This window comes from Oxyura jamaicensis, chromosome 10 (genome assembly GCF_011077185.1).
Source record: "Oxyura jamaicensis isolate SHBP4307 breed ruddy duck chromosome 10, BPBGC_Ojam_1.0, whole genome shotgun sequence".
Taxonomy (NCBI): domain Eukaryota; kingdom Metazoa; phylum Chordata; class Aves; order Anseriformes; family Anatidae; genus Oxyura; species Oxyura jamaicensis.
In genome coordinates this window covers 9,451,127-9,470,684 of record NC_048902.1, presented here as the reverse complement: position 1 = coordinate 9,470,684, position 19,558 = coordinate 9,451,127, and the positions used below count along the sequence as shown (strand labels likewise).

The 19,558-nt window shown below is 52.6% G+C and overlaps 1 protein-coding gene and 1 long non-coding RNA gene across 5 annotated transcripts in view; one reads left to right on the top strand and one right to left on the bottom strand.

Moving 5' to 3' along the window:
- Nucleotides 1-1,962, bottom strand: part of INSYN1 (inhibitory synaptic factor 1) — an 8,700-nt gene extending 6,738 nt beyond the window's left edge. The window contains exons 1-3 of one of the 2 annotated variants that reach the window (XM_035336022.1): nucleotides 1,820-1,962; nucleotides 1,040-1,224; nucleotides 142-842 (exon numbers count right to left, since the gene is read on the bottom strand). In XM_035336022.1, the coding sequence (XP_035191913.1) occupies nucleotides 142-330 (189 nt within the window). In that variant the 5' untranslated portion in view covers nucleotides 331-842; nucleotides 1,040-1,224; nucleotides 1,820-1,962. The remainder of the gene's footprint in view (nucleotides 1-141; nucleotides 843-1,039; nucleotides 1,225-1,819) is intronic. The other variant, XM_035336023.1, reaches the window with a different exon arrangement.
- The window catches only part of LOC118172247, a 35,362-nt gene continuing 17,305 nt past the window's right edge, over nucleotides 1,502-19,558 (top strand). For 2 of the 3 annotated variants that reach the window (XR_004753607.1, XR_004753604.1), the window contains exon 1: nucleotides 2,120-6,412. This is a non-coding gene — a long non-coding RNA (uncharacterized LOC118172247). Of the gene's footprint in view, nucleotides 1,625-2,119; nucleotides 6,413-19,558 lie in introns of those variants that run through there. The other variant, XR_004753605.1, reaches the window with a different exon arrangement.

Here is a 19,558-nt window from a genome sequence, read left to right as displayed (position 1 = left end):
ATTTCTTAGGAGGTGAGGCTGGTAGGGGCAGGGTGCCTGTGCTTCAGGCTGGGATGGGGGGGCACGGGGGGGGGAGGGGGGATGGTGGGGGGCGCCCGCTGCCGGCTCCCACCCAGGGTCCTCTCCCCATCGCTCTCCTACCTCTCGGAGCTCCTTGGCGACCTCCTTGAGCTCCTGCAAGATGCCTTCCAGCTGCCCGATGACCATTTTCATCCGGCTGCGGATCCTCTCCCTCTCGCCGTCGCTTTTGCCGCTGCTACAGTTGCTGCTGCTGCTGCTGCTGCCGGGGGGGTCACTGGGCTGCCTGTCCCGGCAGCTCCGCGAGTCCATCCTTCCCTACCGGCCTCGGCTCCCGGCCCCAAGGGCTCTGTCCATCCTGCTCCCCCTTAACCCGGTGGCCTGGCGTCCGCGCAGCCCCTCTCGGCCGGGGAGCTTTCACCATCTTAACGCCCCGAAGGAGTCCCAGCTCGCCTCCCCGCCCCGCCACCGAGGCTCTTTTCGGGGGGCTCCGGGCCGCAGCGGGGAGCGCCGGGGCTGCCGGGGGCTGCTCCAGGGTCGGGGCGCACCATGCGGGGCCGGGCGGGGTGCCGAGGGGGCTCAGCCGGCGGCCCTGGGGAGGCACGGGGGGACCATGGAGGAGGAGGAAGAGTCCCTTGGATGTCCCAGGAAGCGAAAATCCAGCGGCTGGCGCTTTTCCTGCTCGCCGGGGCTGGGGAGGGCGATGCGGGGCTGGGTGCCCCCCCAGGAGTGACGCTGACCGCCGCGCTGGGCCCTCGCTGGCTCCTCGGCAGGGCGGTGTTGGGGGGCTCCGGGCCGGGTCCGCGTGTCCCCGGGGTCCCCTCCTGCAGGGACAGACGGACGGACAGACAGCGTGAGGGAGCCAGCCCTTGCGGAGACAGAAAGCTTGGCGGGGGGCGGGAGGGGGGCTCTGCACAACCCCCCCCCCCCCCCCCCCCCCCCCCGCTTTGAGACCTGCAGCCCGGGGTCCAGGTGGACAGACGGACGGAGAGACGGACGGACGGACAACCCGGGAACTTACCGGCACGGCGGTGAGAGGGCAGCCAGGTCCAGGTTGCCCTTTCCCCACTCCTGGCTCCGGTCCAAGCTCTTCCTTGTCCTTTTATTATTATTATTATTATTGTCTTCCTTCCTCCCCCTCCTCCTCCTCCTCTTCCTCCTCTCAGGGTTTCTGCGTTGGGTCCGGGGGCCACCTTCCCTCGGCTGCTGTCGGAAGGGATGAGATGTTACCTGCAGGGCTCGGGGGGGGGGGGGGGGGGGGGCCCCCCCGACACCCCCCCTGGGACCCCTCCGCTTTAAGGGGGGGCAGCCAGAGCCCCCTTTCCCCCAGAGGGTCCAAGCGTCATCTGAGGAATGCGGGGGCACCCCCTTTGCCCCCAGATGCCCCCCACCCTTCCCTCGGGAGGTGGAGAAAGGCAGCGGAGGTGGAGGCGGAGTGGCGGGGTGGGGGGGGCACCCCGTCAGCCTGGGGGGTGCGAGCAGGGTGGGGAGCGACGTGATTGCATCCTCCAAACCCGGCACCCTCATCCTCCAGGCATGGTACCCGCATCCCTGCTACTGGCATCCGCGGTACCCGCATCCGTGGCACCCGCATCCTCCAGCCCTGGTACTCGCAGCCCTGGTACCCAAATCCCTGCTCCCCGCATCCTCCATCCCCGGTCCCCTCATTCTCCACCCCTTCATCCTCCATCCCTTCATCCTTCATCCTTCATCTCCTCATCCTCCCTCCCCGCATCCTCCCTCCCCGCATCCTCCCTCCCCGCTCCCCGCATCCTCCATCCCCGTTCCCCCCGGGACCGACCGGCGGCGGCGGTGCCGGTTCAGGGCCGGCCGCCCCCTGGGCTCCGGGGGGGCGGAGGGGGGCGGGCGGCTCCCGGCGCCCCGGGCAGAGCCATGGGGCGGGGGGGGAGCGGCGGTGGGCGCCCGGCCCCGGCCCCGGCCGCAGCCTCCCCGCGGCTCCCGGCTCGGCTCGCCCCGGCGGCTGCTGTGTCAGAGAAAGGGGCCGAGCCTCGGCGGGCGGGGGGGGCTTAAAGGAGCCGGGGAAGCCTTTAAAACGAGGGGGGGAAACTGAGGCCCGGCCGGGGGGGGGGGTCGCTGCTTGTCCCCAGCCCGGGTGAGTCGGGGGGTTGTTAGGGTGGGAAATGCATCCCGCTACACTACGTGTTTTGGGGCGGTTTTGGTAGAAATGGCTATAAAAGAAAAAAATACACGTCTTCGGTGGGAAAATGTCATCCCAGCAATGGGGTTGGTGGGGGCTGTGGGGGGGCTCATCCATCACCGAGCTCTGCGAGCCCAGCTCTGGCCAAACCCTGTCTCTGGGTGGTTCTTTGTGTGCTCTCCTGATGCCTGGGGGGGGTGGGGTCTAATCCCCCCAAGATGAAGCCGTGGTTGTCCGGCTGTCCGTCCATTCGTCCTGCCTCGAAAGCCACAGTGAGAGCGCCAGCGAGGCCAAAGGCTCCCGCATGGTGCCACCGTCGTGGTTGCCACCGTCACACTGCTGGCAGGTGCCCCTTGCTGACGTCTGGCTTCCCCGCTGTGACTCACCGGCACAGATGTAATTTCTAATTAAACGGTGCTGCTTTTCAGGGCCGCTTCTTTCTGTTTCTTTTGCATTTTGATTGGAGTGTCGGTCGGTTTTCCAGCAGTTTGCCGATTCCCCCCCTCCCTGAAGATCAGCCCGGAGAGATGGGGATGCAGAAACGCGTGCCGGCAGCGTCGAGCCGGGGAGCACCTCGGGTCCCAGCCGCTGGGGGAAAACTTGCAGAGAATCTGTTAAGAAACAGCAAAAGAGAACAAAAATAATCCCCTAAGAAGCCTCTGCTCCCAGCAACGCTTCAAAAGCTGCTTCATGCTCCGTCTCCATCACACCTCCCCAGCATCTCGGCTGGCGGGACCTGTCCAGCTGCATCCCTAGGAGAAACCCCATCGGATGCCTACACTGCCATGGACTTCATCCTTGTGCCAAAAACCACGGCTTGAAAACTCCTTTCTGCACCAAAACATGTTTGGGAAGCTTAGCACAGACACTGGGGAGAGCGCTGAGCCCCTGGGGTGAAGTCCCAGTCCTTGCCCGGGGTGATAATGAGGTTGGGAGGGATTCTGGGGGGAGATGCCCAAGGATGACCAAACCACCATTGTTTTTGAGAGGTGCTGGGTTTACAGAGTTGCTCACTTCAGAGGCTGGGAACATGCTCAGGCCACGTGTGGAAGCTGGGCAACTTGGGGTCAACTTCTAGCAGGTAAAAATTATTTCCATAAAAAAGGAACATCAGCATGAGTGGGACCCCTAAAATGGATCGCTTGGTTGGCAACGGGACGTAGGAGCATGCCCGGATGCTTTGGAATTGGGAAGCTGAGCTAAAGGCCCTATTGCAGTGACTTTTGTATCCCAATGGAAAACGTATATCCCATCACGAGGAGCTGGAAATTCAACGTATACTGACTTGTACAGGTGGTGGAGCAAGGAGCCACCCCAGCTGGTGGCCCAAATTAACCCCAAACCCAGGGCTGGGCTCAGCCCAGATGCAGCCCACCTGGGGAGGGTGCTCTAAAAGGCTTCAAGGCACCCTACCATCTCCCTGAAAGGGGGTTGAGCAAGAGGGTTTGAGGCTTTTTATTTTAGCACGGGGAGTTTGTCTTTGTGCAAGCTGTGGTGCTGCGGAGTGGTGGAGTAACCCTGGAGAAGGGATCTTCCCTATGGGACCTGGGCTTTGGGGGTTTCTGGCCTCATTTGCAAGCTTGCAGGGCTTGTGTTGAAGGATGCAGTGAAGTAGGCAGGGAGCAGATAGAGCATATATCAGTGCTCTTAATGGGTTTTTGCTTCATTAGCAAAACGGCTGTTAATCACCCCAGAAAGAGTAGTGGAGCCTGCTAGGGGCTGGTGCTGATGGATGCCCACCAGTGGTGGAAAGATGAGAAAAATACAAAAATTCCCATTTTTGGCTCTGGTAGAGTGATAGAGATGTTTTTCGGGGAGAAATAGGCTCTGGTGCTGTGTGTGGGGCTGAAAACCCTGGGTGCTGCATGGCTGCACCACTGCCCCGTTTCTGTTTCTCTTGGGTTTCAGTTTCCCTTGGGTTTCTGGGTTTTGGTGCCCTGGGAGAGCAGGGGAGGTGCTGGGAGGCTGGTGGGCAGCAGGCTGTGGGTCGGGGTGAATAGAAGGCCTTTTTATATGTTGTTATTATGCATTATATAGTCAGAGCTCGGCCTCCAAGAGCATCTGTGGGGGTCAGGCACTAGGGCACCAGTTCTGCCATCCTTAGCTACAAGTGGTTGTGTTTTTGGGAGTGGGTGCTTGTTTGCTGCTACACTTTAATTAAGTGGAAATCTGTATTAATGGTGATGAATTTAAAAAGTTTTATTTGGCCACAGCAGCTGGTTTTGGGACTGGGGGCCTTCTGGGGCTGTGGCAAGACTTGGTCTTAGAGGAGCACCAGAAGTGGTCCAGGGCTGTTGGCAAAGTGGATTTTTCCACCAGCTGCTCCAAACCTGCCCAAATAAATGCTGAAAACAAAACTAAACCTCTTCCCCAAGCGTTGGGATCGGGTTTTCCAGCTTCCCTTGCACTTTCCTTTCCCTTCGAGGGATGCAGCATCAGCAGTGACGCTCTCTGAACAAAATGCTGATTTGCACCAAGCTGTGTCTTTTTTCCCCCCTCCCTTTGCTTGACATCTCCTGCCAGGACGACCGCGCTGGAGCAGGGCTGTGCCGGGAGGTGTCCTTGGAGCAGTGGGCTCGGTCCTGTCCTCAGGGGGACCTCTGCGAGGAGAATGCCAAGCAGATGGGCTCGACCTGTGCCAAGGGGACCTTGGGCTAATCTCATTGCCGTGGGTTGCTTGCAGGATTAGGCAAGCAACCTTGGGCTTCATTTACATTTTAAAAAGCTTTGCCATGACCTTAGCTGTGTTTCTGGCTCTTGTCCTTTCTCCGTGGGCACCAGCTCTGCTTGAAGGTGCTCCAAAGTGGCTGGGCTGGGGAGAGGTCTATAAATAGGAATAATAAAATGAGTGGGTTTAGGGATGTGCTGGCTGTTTTGGAGACCCCAAGTGACTTTTTTTTTTTTTTTTGGGGGGGGGGGGGGGGTTGCAAGAGCCATTCCAGCATCCCATGGGGCCATCACTGGGATGGCTTTGAGCTAAGGGTTTCTTGATGCTCACCGATAGCTTCCCCCAGGTTGCATTTGTTTCCTTGCTTGTTGAATAGAGAAGCACAAATAAGTGCAAATCCCCAGGGTGTGGGAAGTGTCTCACTTAAGCTTTTTTTTTTTTTTAAAAAAAAAAGAAGAAGAAAAAAAAATCCCTTCTAACTCCTTGTAGTATGGCAAGAAACGGGAATCACCTCCCATTGAAATTCGGTGCATTTGAGTGGTTTCTCTCCAAAGTGAAGCTGCTCCCTTGGGGCAGCCTCTACCACATGCCACCAGCATTTGCTTTCCTGACTTGGCTTTTAAAAGCAATTGTGTGATGAAAAGGGCAGTTCTCAGCCTGCTCAGTAACGTTGGAAATATTAAGGATAAAATTGGTTCCTGCTCCTTCCCAGCCGCCGGTGCCCATCCCTGTGGTGTCTGAGCCATCCCTTGGCTCCCGAGCAGAGCGCAGCGATCCTCTGGTTAGCCAAAACAGAAATTTCTATCAAAGCTGGTTTCAAACTGGATTTTTCCTTTTATTTAACAGGAATGGAAAAGCAAAATTGCAGGGAGTTTCCAAATGCAAATCTCCTTTCAGTGGCAGTGGCTTGTTGAAATGTTGCAGTGAAACAGCACTGGCATCCTCCAGGCACAAAGAGCTCTTTGAAACTTGGATAAAAGCATGGAAATTTGGGGGTTGCCAAGCATTCTGTGGTTTTTGGGGCTGATTTTATTTTATTTTTTTTTCCTGGAAAACTTTGCCTGTCTCTGCTCCAGGGTCCTGCTTAGCAGAGCAGGTGAAAAAATCCTTTAAGCTTGGTAATCACAGAAGATGTATCTGAGGGTTTTATACCTTGGGGCTGGCTGAGGCCAGTGATGGGATGTACACGAAACATTAGGAACCCCAAATGTTTCTGCTGTTCATTTGTTTCGGATGGGTAGATGAATTCAGTCTGCTTTGTGCCTGCAGGCTTCCCAGCACAGCCTTATAGGAGACAACAGAGAATCTTCCCTGCCACATGGCAGGGATGGATTTAAAAGCCAGGAATAGCTTTAAAAAGCTCAACACCCCCCCCTCCCCCCCCCATTTTTCCTTCTCCCCGTGCTGCCAACCTATTCCACGGCATCCCTGGCTGGGGCTGGGGGGGATTTGGTGCGGGTTCCTCGTGGAGAGGCTGAGATTTCTGCAGCGTTGGGTTTCCATGACGACCTCCGCGCAGCATCCTTGGGAGCCAGCACCCCGAGATGCACCTACCTGGGAAATCGGGGGTAAAAATAATAATTTAAAAAATATATATGATAAAAAAATAGCTGAGGGTTTGCTGAGTCACTGCTGGCTTGTATTTATAGGCACTGGCAAACCTCACTTTGGGATGCTAATAATATATTTTGTTAATCACAAGGACTGTGGCGGAGAGCTGCTCGCCTTCCAATTCCCCATTGTGGCGGAGTTGGGTTTTGTTAAATAAATAGACCATGGATGTGGTGTTTTTTTGGGGGGAAAATAAAGTCAAGAATTGCCCCCCAAATCTTCTTCATGGTGGTGGGGAGGAGGATGGGGCTGTCCCCAGGCTGCAGGGTTGTGTACCCTGATTGAGGCGTTGGGTTTGCAGGGGACCCTGAACCACGTGTTGAGAGCTCAGTGGGGACAACAAATACATCCAGGACGGAAAACCTGCTTTAATGAAGCCAAAATTTGCTCTGGACTTTCTTCCTTCAAAGCTAGCAAAGGGCTCCTTGCAATCCCTTGGGTCACCCTGCAGTGTTGTCCCTGATGCCACCTTTGCTGAACCCGCTGGGAGGTGGCCGCCGTGGGAGGGGAGTTTAAATGCCAGCATTAATTCTTTGCAGCGGCTTTTGAGGCACTTCTGCACAAAATATCCTCCAGATGAATATTTTAAATGGACTCTAGCAAGATGCTAATGGGTTTTTCACAGTTGATGAAATTAAGGCCGTGTTCCTTCAAACCTTATGGAGCTGACTTTGAAGAGCTTGTGTTTTGCCTTTTTTTTTTCCCTCTTGCTGCTTTCTCGTAATTCCTCCTCTGGCTGATGCTGTGAGCTGTTTGCTTTCCTCCTGGCCAAGGTGGGCATCAGAAGGCTCTGATCCCATCTCGTGTCTTACAACAGTGGTTTTGGGGTCCTTTCCCTGCCCTTTGCAGGGAAGGGGTCCTTTTCCTTGCATCACCTTGGCATTGCTCCTGCTTTGGCCATGCCAGCCTGCTGGCTGCATGATGGGCTGCTTCTCCTGGGCCAGCTCCTCTCTTCTTCCCTCCCAGCCCTGTCCTCATTGGGGTGGATGGGATGTAAAATGGGGTGTGGGGAGTGGCTTTCCAGGTGTAAAATAAGGCCCCTGCAGTTGTCTTTGCTGCATTCACAAGGTTCAAAGCCACCCAGCACAAGCTCCAGCCCTGGTCTCTTTGTCTGGAGCCTGCTGGGACAGCCTGGACAAAATGCATCTGGCTGTCTCTGAGCTTTGGGGGAAAATAGAGGTAAATACAGCTGATATATATATATATATATATATATATATATATATATTTCATGAAATATTCTGTAAGGGCTCTATGTGGATAGGATGTAATGAGAAAGTGCTTATAGCCCCATGCTCGGCTCCTCCGGGCGTGCTTAGAGAAGATCCGTCCCTCCTTGTGAGCTGCCATACACTTGATGAAAATGTGAAACGTTTGCCTAATCCTTCCCAAGTTAGGAAGATTTAATTTTTCTGGGAGCCTTCTTAGCTTCGTAGATGACAGGGAGATGCCCGTGCCATGCCTGAAACTTCAGAAGGCATCGCCTTAGTTACGCGAGTTCAAACTTTCCCACTCAGATGTGTTTGCTACAAGGCTTGGATTACCCGCCGCTATCTGCCTTGCTCTCTCTCTCTTTGCTAAGAGCCAAGTGCTTAAGTATAGAAGCAACTGCAATATATATTTTTCTTCCCTTAAAACTTGCAGGGAAAAATAGCCTGGTGTGTTTAAACAGCTTTGCAGGCGTGTGGGCAGGCGCGCGGGAGGGTGCTGCGTGTTTGGGTGAGCTGGGGACGCGGCACTGGAGCGTGTCTGAGCTCTCACTCATGTCACAGTCACACGTGTGTGCGTGCTCAGCGTGCCCCTGCCTTTGGCTGGGGCCGAGCTGCATGGGATGGAAGTGCCTCCTGGGCTGTTATCGGGTCTGTGCTCCATGGTGGTGGTGCAGGTGCACCTGGAGGATGCTCTGCCCCCGGTACCCACCCCAATTTTGCACAGCCAAAGGTAGGTACCTGCTCACCAGGGTGCAAGTCCCAATTTGTTAAAAAGGGGATATCCTGGTCTCCCCCTCTCTAAAATGGTCAAAACTATTTGGTGCGGGGGTGCATCCCCAGCTGGGAGGAGGACTGGAACCGTTCATGCCCAGCGGTGAGCTTGGGGTGAGGGATTGCACCAGGAAAGCCAATCAGTTTTTTTTTTTCTCTGGTCTCCTGATCCCTCTCTGCTGTTATGGAAATCCAGAAACAATTTTAAGAAGTTGTTTGTATTCCTGCTATAACGCTGCTGGGGAGTGATAACCCATGCTCCTGAAATCAGCATTGGGCCTGGAACAAGACTGTCCAGAAAGCCTAAATCTGTCACTTTCTTAATGCTGGGTGAATTTTCCAGCCTGGGACAGGCTTTTCCAGCAAGAGGACAGCTCTCCTGGGCTTTGAGACGACACCTTTCTTCCTCGGTGAAGCTGAGTGACTCAAATCTATTCTTAACTGATGTTAGAAGTCGCTTTAAGCAGCATAAGACTTAATCCTAGCAGTGTGAGCTTAGGCAGGTGTGGAGCAGCCTATTTTCTGTGCTTTGTTTTTTTTTTTTTTCTGTATATACAAGTTCCTCCGTGTCTGCCTTGTGTCTCCTTTAGCTCTTTCTTTGCCTTTTCTTTGCTTTACAATGTGGCTTTTATCATTTCCCTGACCCATGAAGCTTTTTCCCTGCACTGTGTCCTGACGCATGCATCTGCTGCAGGGGCAAAAAAGAGAAAAACCTCATTTTTTTGGGGTGCAGATGTTCGTTTCCGAGATTGCAGGGGCATGATGGGGTTTGGTATTGTGGGGTTTTCGGCCATTTGGTTTCCTTGTTTGCAATGGGAGTAAAACCCACTGCAACACAAATTGTGCCCAAATAAATGCTGTTTCAAGGGAAATAATCTTATTGTAAACCAGCAAAAAGAGCCCGTTCCCCCAAAAAAGTATTTCTCTGTAAGAACAGAATCAACAAGAGTGGAAAAGACTTTCAAGATTATTGAGTCCACACAGCCAGGAGGATTCGAGCTGGCTTTTTTATCAGGGCAAGTTAAATTCTTTGGAAAAATGTCACCTTATGTGACTTTGCGACGTCTGGCCAGGCTGCCGGTGCCAGGGACCAAAGCCAGCCCCGTGGGCGCCTGCTGGGAAATGTCGCCGGGGTGTGGTGACCTTGGCAGCATGGGGCAAAGGCTGGGATGCATGCACAAAAAAGAAAAAGAAAAAAAAAAAAAAAAAAAAAAAAACTTGAGGCAAAAATATCTTTTGGTTTCCTTTTGTCCTGAGGAGCAGGGAAAGCAGGTGAGGTGGGGGGAAGGAGAGGGAAAATGTGGGTTTGTCAAAATCCTGGCGTCCCAGGGGAAGGTGCTTCTGGCCAGGGCTGGGGAGGCACTGGGTGGTGATTTTGGTTTTGTTCCCCTCAGTGAAATTAAATAAGGCTTTCTGAGAGCCCAAAGGGTGCTGTGCGATGCTTGGTGGTGCTGGTGAGCAGCAGCTGATGGTCCCCAGGGGGGCAGCACCAGGATGGAGGGACCAAGCTGGGCTTTGTGGGTCACCCCAGAGCAAGAGCTTGGCACTTGTGGTCGCTTTCCACAACCCCATAAGAACGTGGGGCAGCCCATTAAGACCTCACAGTGTCTCTAAAGAGACCGAACTGAGTTTTCTTGGTTGTGCAGCTGTTGGGTTATCTGATCGTGGGTCAATTTTTGAGGCTCCAGATGGAGACATCTTATTGCTCCCCTCTGCCCAAGCACGGCAGCCCTTTTTAATGGGAACATGCGGCAAAATGAGCCGGTAAAGCTCTCAGTGCGGCAGGGCTTTTGATCAGGGAAGCATTAATTATGCTCAAGAGCAAAGGAGAGAGACTAATGAAGGGGAGATCAAAGGCAGCAGTGAGCACGCTGAGCTCAAAACCACGGCTCTTACTGGGGGTGCTCTGCTGGGAGTCACCCCAACACCAACCCCAACCTCCTTGTCCTCCTCTGGACCACACGTGCATCTAAGGAGGATCTGTTGGGTGGCCCCCCACCACCAGGGCACAACCCTTGGTTGCTGGCCAGGCTCTTCATAAGATCAGAGAAGGGGGTTATGAATTATTTAGCTGGGAAAGCACACGGGGCTTGGCAGTGCTCTGCTCACACAGGCTCCAAGGATGTGCAGCCCATGGGCATCGGGAGATGCCCGGGGACAAGGGGACCCCAGGGACGGAGCTAGTTAAATGTAAGGACAATATTGACACAAGAATAAATGGTGACTAAGCCCCAGAGCAAGCAGAGGACAGGTGTATCAGCAGAGCCACCAAAATGATGGGGAGATGCTCCCTGAGTCACCTCCTTGCTGCCAGCAGGCTGAACCCTGGGCTCTCTGCAGACACTGGGCATCACTGCTGGTAGATGTCTGCTGTCCCCCTGCCCTTTGGGTATCTCAGGCTTGAAACCACCTCTTCCACCTCTTCTTGTCCCTTTTTTGCCTTCTGCTTTCCCCTCTCTGCCTTCCACCCACCCCGATGTCCCCATCACGCGGTGCTGACCAGCTTTGCCCTCAGTTGGGTGTTTTTCTCTCTAAATGGTGTGTTGTCTCGGGCAGGCAGGGCTCCCCCAGGGGTTTTTAGTGCCCCACATTGTTTTACTAACAGTGAGGAGTGCTGATCAGCAAATGCTGTTTCGGGATGCGCAGAATCAGCGGTCCTGCTGTCAGGGAAGGACTGGGTGGTGGCTGACGGGTCTGGAAGTGTGAGCAGGGCTTGAGGATCCACCAAAGCAGCTCTGTGTCTTCCTTCTCCCACGAAAAATTTGTCATTCCTCCATGCCCCAGGCTTTTATCAGAGACAGGAATGAGTTCCCATACTTTGCTGCAAAAACAGGAGTTACTTTTTTTCTAGGACCTGGTTAACACATGCCTGGGCTCTTTTCACCAGGCTGTTCCAATGTGGTGGCATTTATTTGGGTCCTGTGTGCCTCCCCTTAACCCACGGGACAAAGGGCTGACCTGATCCTGTGCCCCATGGGGCTGAGCAGTATGGGCTTGCCTTCAGATGGTCTACTGCTGTTCTCGTAGCTGGGGAGCTTCACCCTGCAAAGCCCTGGGTGGGTTGGTCTCCTCCACCCTTTGTTGAATTGTTGGGTTTCTTGTGTCCTGCATCCTCCTACTCCATCTGTGTTGCATTTTCCAGCCTTTTTTTTCTGTGAATGCTGTGAAAGGGACGCCCTGGCAGCTGAGAACCATCACACCCTCACCTGGTGCTCCTGGGCAGAGGAGCTGGATCTGGGGCTGAACCTACCAAGGGCTCTGAGGATGGGCTGGAGGCCCACCACATACTGGGGGGAGCAGAAGGGATTTGGGGCTTGGATGCTGGGGAGAAGCTGTGACCAGGAGCACCTTTCCCATCCTCCAGACACCTCTCTGACTGCCAGCTGTGATTGCAGAGCAATCCCCAAATTCAGGGGTTGCACAGCAACAAGCTGTGAGCACAGAGGAGAGGAGCGGGGGCTTTCTCCTTACCACTGATGGTTTCTAACCCTCCCCATTGCTTCCCCAAGCTTTAACACTGCTTAAGCAGGAGCAGCAGCACTCAGCTGGGAGCTGCCTTTGGCCTGGCACAGCTGCGTGTGGAGCACAGCACATATGCACAAAATAAAGCAAATGCTTGGCTTTTAGGTCTGTTTCCTTTCACAATCTTCCCCATAGCAGCTCCCCTTGCCATGCCCTCGAGCTGGCAGCCAGCTCTGGACCTGCTGGCATCTCATTTCTATACAGCTACTGCTTGCCTTGATGCTTCATACGCTGATGCGTCTGGGCTGAATTGGGCTGAAACTGCCCCAAAACGAGAAGCAGCCTGCTCTCAGGCCATGTGATGATGCTTCAGCCTCATGCCATGAACCCCAGCTGAGCAGGAGCAGCTTTCCAGCCAAAGCCAGGGCTGTGCTTTTTGGCCAGGGATGGCAAAGCTGTGGTCAGCACCGAAGCTGTGCAAAGGTGAGTGGGTGAGGAGTCTCCTGCACAAGACTTCTGGCTGGCACAGCTTGTTTTAAGCAAGTTCTGTGGATGCTGAGTGTTACTGACACCACACCGGGGTGCTGAGCTGTCCTGGGTGCCTCCACGCCATACACCGGGGGGTGGCTCTGCTCACCTTCATCAGCCTTGGGATTTGTGCCATAACTGCCACGAATAATCCTTTGTTCACCTATAAACGACAGATTGGGATGAATCCACCACCTGAGCCCTGCTTTGGACAGCTTGGCTTCAGCTGGGGCCCACAGTGATTTTTTCCTTTAAACTCTGTAGTTTTGGGGTTCGTGCTGTTTTTCTGCCAAGTGCTCTTGCGCTTGGGGAGCTTCATCCTGCAGAGCCCCGGCTGCGCTGGGTGTCCTGCAGCTCTTGAGCGGGCCGTAAGGCATGGCGTGCATCATCAGGTTCAGAGAGACCACAATTACTTTTTTTTCTTTTTTTTTTCATGCTGTTGCATAGCTGGCACTGGGGAGAAGTGCTTTGGAAATGTAATTTCTGCATTAGCTCCGGGGCCCGCTTGTGGGCTTGCTGTGAATGATGCTGTGGGGAGTCCCCGTGCTGTCCCCTTCTGCAGGCAGCCACACGGGGAGCTTCGGCGTGGGTCGAGACCTGGCCCAGGCTCGTGGGCTTGGGGCTGGAGGGGCAAAGGGGGGGGGCTTTGTGGAGCTGGCCTTGCTGAGTGACCCTAGTCCTAATTTACAAGTACAGTTTAGGTCTTTGCCCAGCCAAATGAGAACTGTCCCCTCTGCATTTATTAGCATGATCCAGGGTGCCTCAGCTCGCCGTCCAGCCCGGTGGCTGTCAGCACAGCAAGCCTAATCGATCCTTCTCTTTCGCTGCTGCTTTCAATTTTGTGCCCTGACTTTGAGTAGAAATGGTTTCTTTGTGCCTGGGCTTCCGGACCCGCGTGTTTGGAGCCAGCAGCCCTGTGATTTTTGCTTCAATAACCAGCCGAGACAACAGGGGAGAGTCGGGTCAGGACGGAGCCGTTGTCGAGCTGCACGGAGCTGCTGAGCACCTCGGGGTTTAATGAGATTTGTGCAAGACGCTGGCAGGAAAATGCTGCTGGAGGTCAGGTAAAGCCTCGCTGGAGAGCCCTTGGTATTGCTGGAGGGATGCGAGACGGAGCAGAGGCGTCCTCACAGCGAGCAGCAACTCTTCCCGGGGGGGTTTATCCTCCGCTCCCATCCCCTGCACGCGGTCCTCACGCTCACCTCGCTCACCCACTATTAATGACGTTTCACAAGGTGATGCTCCGGCGTGCTGATTAAACAGGATATTGGAGCTGAAGATAAAATGTCCTGGAAGGCAGTTGCCGCTCTCTGTTTGGGGAAAATAGCTTTATTTTGCTACAGAAATGATCTGGGAATGGCAAACTGTGGGAGAAACCTGCTGTGATGTGCCTGGCCTTTGCCAAAGGGACAAGGGATGAAGGGGACACATGCCACCCACCCCTGCTCCTTTCATGAGGACCCCCCACTTGTGCCAGGGCCTGTTGGATCTGTGGAGACTTCAAGTTTGTCCCAAATTGGCTGATTTTAACAAAAGCTGCAGTTGTACAAGCATCCTTTGCTCCCCCTTGCTCCATTTCCAGGGGCGAGCTTAGGGCAAATGGCACTTCTCCAGTTTTGGGATCGGCCCCAAATGCTCATAGCTGAGCAAACCATGCATGAAACATTTCTCTGGGAAGAAAAACAATTATTTTCCCACCCAAAATACATATCTGTGGATAATGCTAATTGCACGGCTCTGAATAATGCTAATTGCACTCGACCTCTGTGGAAGACACATGTAGATAATAATACCTCGGTCTTCAAACATCCTCTCCAGAAACCTCATGAATATGAGTGAAATGCCTCAATTTTGTCCCTTTAAGCCTCCCTGCTTCATCACGAGGCTCACGAACGCGGTGGGGGCTGGAGGAGCCCGGCGATGTAGGTCATGCCCCAGTTTTTCTCTGCTCAGCAGCTGTGGGACCTTCCTCCTTCCAATCCCATCCATGCCCAACCCCAGGCTTGGATGGTCTCTTGGAGCTTCCAGAAGGGATTTTTTAATTTTTTTTCCCCATACCTTGGTGGCCTTGATTTCCCCAGGGGACATCCCCCGGGGGACCCAGGCAGGTCCCTTCCCGCCAGCACTGGAGGGGGATGTATGGCTTGTATATGGTATCTGGCTGCCTCCAACCCATAAATATAGCTCCAGCGAGAGCATGTCTGCATGTGTGTGACAGTCTGTGCAGCCAGGCTCTATTTTTAGGAGCGCTGGCAAAGGACGCACACACACGCACACTGTTCTAATCACAGCTTCTCCCAGGCAAATGTTCTTTCTCTGTTTTTCGAGCCATGCTTATCAATTTCCTCTGCATTGTTTCCTTCCCTTCAGCCGTGCCGTCACAACCCGCAGCCGGCAGGAGGGAGAAAAAGGGATGTGATGGGGAGGAAAGTTGGCAGCAAGGCACCTGGGTGGGATGTGGGGGCTGTCCCCAGGTGGGGGGATGCTCCCCCAGCTCCGTGGATGGGCTGCATTGGGTGGCCATGGGCTGGGGCTCACCTGGAGGAGCTGGGCTGGAACGTGAGCAATGCCTACAGCATGCCCAAATGTCCTCTGTGGGGTGGTGGAGGAGTTTATTAAAATTTCCAAGTTATCTTTTTTTATTTTCTTCTTGGTGTGGCTGTCCAGGGAGTGACATCAGAAGTGAGTGGTCAGTGGTGTGTGTCTGAGTTTTCTGGTGCTCTGTTGGACAACCCCAAAACTTCACTTCTTAAAAACCCACCTTTCCCTGTCTGTGCTGCTCACTGCTCCTCTTGGAGCAAAGATTCCTGATTGAACATTTCCAATAGGAAATATTCCTATATTAATTCACCCCCATGGCTGGCGAAGTCGCAGGCAGTTGCATTGCCATGACCTCCAACGTTACGACGTTGGATGGGGATGCCCATGCCAGCCCAGAAGCAAAAGTATTTCCGTAAGCCATGCACCTTTGCTAGGAGAAGTGTATTTTTCCTCCAGCTGATTTTCAGGCAGTGTCAAGACGAGTTTCCCAGGGTCTCTCCCAGCTTCATTAAGCGGTCAGAAGCAATTAATTTAACCCTTCTCTTCCTCCAATTGTAAGGACGGGGATTATTAATTGCCCGTGGAGGTGGCAAAGATGGATGAGGAGAGTTAAGGCTGGCTGTGAGCTTTCAGTGCAATTTCTGCTTTCTTCAGATAATGAAACTGAAACATTTTGATCTCCCCAAATTGAGTAAAAACCCTGGCTCTGAAAAGCCTCAGTGTTTGAACTAAAATGCTCCTTGTCCAGCACGAACAGAGCAAGTAAAAATTCATCATGGGCTAAGCAGGAGTGTGGCACAGAGCAGGACCAGAACTTCCAGTGTTGGCTGAAAAATGGACTTCATTTTTATTTCAGTGGCATTTTGGGGATTAAGAATATTATGAAGCAGAGCTGTGTTGTCTTAAAATTTTCAGTGAAAATCTACTGAAGCCATCCTAGCAGGCATTTGGTGCTATTTGCTTCGACGGGCCTTTAACTTCTGAGCTTCAAATTAAGGCTTGAAGCTGAAAGGTATCCCAGTTAAAATACATTACAAAATTTGGAGTTAAATAGCACTTTTAAAGAAAGGATAAACAGGGTGTTTGCCAGGCATTGGGGTCACTAATTTTTATTTTTTTCTAGGGAGAAGGGAGGTGAGAGGCTGGCTCTGCAGCAATGCTGCACCAGCATGGAAAAAAACACTTCTAATTCCAGGCTTGAAAAGGGGAAAAAAAAAAAAAGAAAAAAAAAGAAAAAAAAAGAAAAAGAAAAAAAAAAAGAAAATCGACAACAAAAAGAAGCATTATGGGAGATTTGGGGAAGAAAATGGCTCTCGGCTGTGGTGCCACCGGAAGGCCCTGTCCCTGCCTGCCCTCTGCTCCTCCAGCTGATGGCAAAGCCTGGAAGAAAATATATTTTTTTAATGGGCTATTTGCTTTCCTTCACCATTCCCCATAAACACGGCTTTTTGTCTCATAGCGAAGATGCACTCTTGCTTTTATAAGCCGTCTTAAGCACCACTTCTTACATCAATGGCTTTAAATGAAAAAAGAAAGCGCTTTTGAATACAAATGTGGCATTTACTTCCTTAATGCCTCTCTTGCGCTAAGCTACCTTCAAACCCATCAGAGACACTTTAATATATTGAACAGAACTCCCCTCATTTTGATGCTAATGCAGCATTTCATGCAGATAATGTGCTTGAATCATGCACTGAAATACATTAAAGGTGAAATCTAGAGCCTGGAAAACCCTCTGGTAGCTCAATGCTCCCCTCCTTCCCCCCACCTGCATCCACTCTTGGGGGCTGGCCAAGCCTCTTGGTAGGTCCAAGGCCAAGCTTGTCCTATGTGACTTGGTTGGTGCCTTCTAATCAATGAAAAACCACAAATCACCTGTTTTTTTTCATGCCGTTGCTCTGCAATGGGCTGTTCACTGGTGGGACTCCTTGCTGGGAGGTCCTGAGGCAGCATCGTGTGGATGCAGCCTTCATCATTGCTGTGCCAGGACATGCTGAAAGACAGAAATGACTTTTTTCAACCCAAGGAGAGTGCTTCCATGCTCTTGTTGTGCTATTTATAACCCTACACACCTCTTGTCCTCCTTCGGAGGCAGGTACTGATGACCCCACCTGGATGTGTTATCACGTTCCTCTTCTAAAGCGTGATAGCAGGGACCGGGTGGTAGGAGAGTGGCTGCCTCTTCCATTTGTTGTTCATTGTGAGTCAAAACTAGTAATTAAGCTCCAAATTTGGGTCATTAGGAACCGAATCCCCTTGAAATAAAAATGTAAAGCTTCCATTTTGGGTCAGTGAGTGTTGGAGGACTTGACAAGAAGCGCCTTGTTAGAAAGGGATTAATTTATTCATGGAAACCTCACTTTGTTTTGAAGAAATCAAAGTAAGCCGCGTCAAGGTTTGGCAATACTTTCAACTGTGCTTTTCTGTGACTGCAGTGGTGTGGCTGGGGGTTGGAAAAAAAAAAAAGAAAAAAGAAAAGAAAAAAGAAAGATTTCTGCTAAAACTGCTGTTATCTGTGTCTGCTGCTCCTTGGAGCAGCCCCCTTGTCCTGGGTAGGATGCACCAAACTCAGCTCACTTGTACCATTATTGGGGTGAGGGTGTTGGGCTTACCCTGACCCCTATCTCACAAAATGGAAGTAATGGATAACAAACAAAACCTCGGACCTAATTAATGTCACCATGCCCTTCCTGGGTGGCTGTGTGTGGCTTTTCCTGGTCAGGCTCAGCACAGCGGTGCGTGGGACAGCACCGAGCATGGGAAGGGAAAGGCTGCAGATGGGAAACGTGCCTCACCTGTAAAACAGTTAAACCTAATTTCCTCTCCCACTCCAGCCTCAAAGAAACCCAAACCACAAGGAAATTGGGCTGTAACGCTCTTGGCTTGATGCACCTCTGGTTTGTTTGGAGCAGGAGTGATGTTTTTTCTGAGCCAGGCGCTTTATCCTCCTTGCTCTGCCATCCTGCAACCATGTCCCCATGTCGAATAATTTACATAAAGCCCTGAAAATATTTCCAAAAAAAGATGCTCCCTGGGCAGGTGTCTCTGGTGGGAGCAGCCCAGGAGGGTAGGGGAGCCCCAGATCTGGACCCAGGCTGCTCAGTTATCACAGCGTGGTCCCACGGCTGGAAAGCTGCTCGCTGCACACACGTGGGCAGGTGGAGGCGGCTCACTCTGCTCTGGCTAATTGGGTTCATTTCTCTTAATTAACGTTCCTCGCTAATGAGCAGCCATCCCTTCAGCAAAGCCCAAGGAGGGGCTGATAAACAGGCAAGGAGGGCCGTTAACTGGATTACATGCCCCATGGAACACGTTGGCTTCTTCCTGTTGGAAAGGAGAGGAAAATGTTGATGCAGAGAGCTTCATCCCTGCTTTTTTTTTCCATTTCCAGGGAGAGGAGTAGTCCCCATCCCACCCCATTACCCCACGGGTACTATCATATGCCCATCATGTTGTCCTTCAGGTGATGCCCTGTGTGCAGACGTGCCTGGGTTACCGCTGAGATCTCCAATTTTGCTGTCCACCACCCCAACTTGGAGCATCCTTTGAGGATTTTCCAACCATGGGACAATGTCAGCTGGGATCACTGAGACTTTTGGTACCAGGACAGCTGCTTCAGGGCCAGGACACCTTCCCCTGGCACATCACAGGGACCTGGGCCCTCCATCTCTGGGATGCACCAAGCCCATCTGCCCCACGCTGATCCTGCGCTCATCACAGCCTCCCCTCGCCCCCATCTGCACCACCAGCTGAGCTTATTTCCCCAGTTAAACACAGCCAGCACTTGGTGGAAAGGAGGAGGAAGGCAGCAAGGAGGGATTTTTATTGGGAAGTCATTTCTTCCTTAATTGAATCACTCCCGTTAAGAGTGGTGAGGAGAAGAGAAACAAAAAGGCGAACGGGAGGTAAAGGCGTTTAATTCGCTTCTGCTTGAGAGCAGCTAATATTAATAAACTTCTGGATGGAGGGATTTGCAAAGGCTTGTTTGAGGGATTAACTCCAAAATGGTGATTAGATTTCCCAGAGTGAACTAGCTGATAAACAAGTGAAATGGGGGGACCTGGATGTTGTCTCCCCAAGCCATCAGAGCTGCTCTAGGGCAGGGAACTTCCACCTTTACCCCAAAATCAAGCAGAGATGATATTCTTGGCCCTTCCTAAGAAGGTTTCAGGGTTTCAGCTTTGCTTACCATAAAGACCCTTCAGACTTGGGGTTGGGTGGAGTGGGACCATTACAGTGACCACATGGGCTAAGGAGGAGGGTTAGGGAGACACTGACCCCAGATCTGTGGGGTGGTCCCACAGTGGGGATGGATGCTCCAACAAACCTGACCGTGGCCATGTGTGAGGCTTCTTCCATGAGTGCAACGTGCAGGAAATGATGTTACAGCGGAGGAGGGGGGAGCTGGGTCAACCCCAGCCCGTGGGGAGGAACTTCTGAGACCTTTCGTCTTGCCCTTTTGCTTGCTTTTTGATGAAATGTTTTGTTTTGGGAATCATGACACATTGATCAATTTAAAAAGCAGCTGGTTTGACTTTTGCCTTTTAAAGGTTCTTTTTTTTTTTTTTTTTTTTTTTTTTTTTTTTTTTT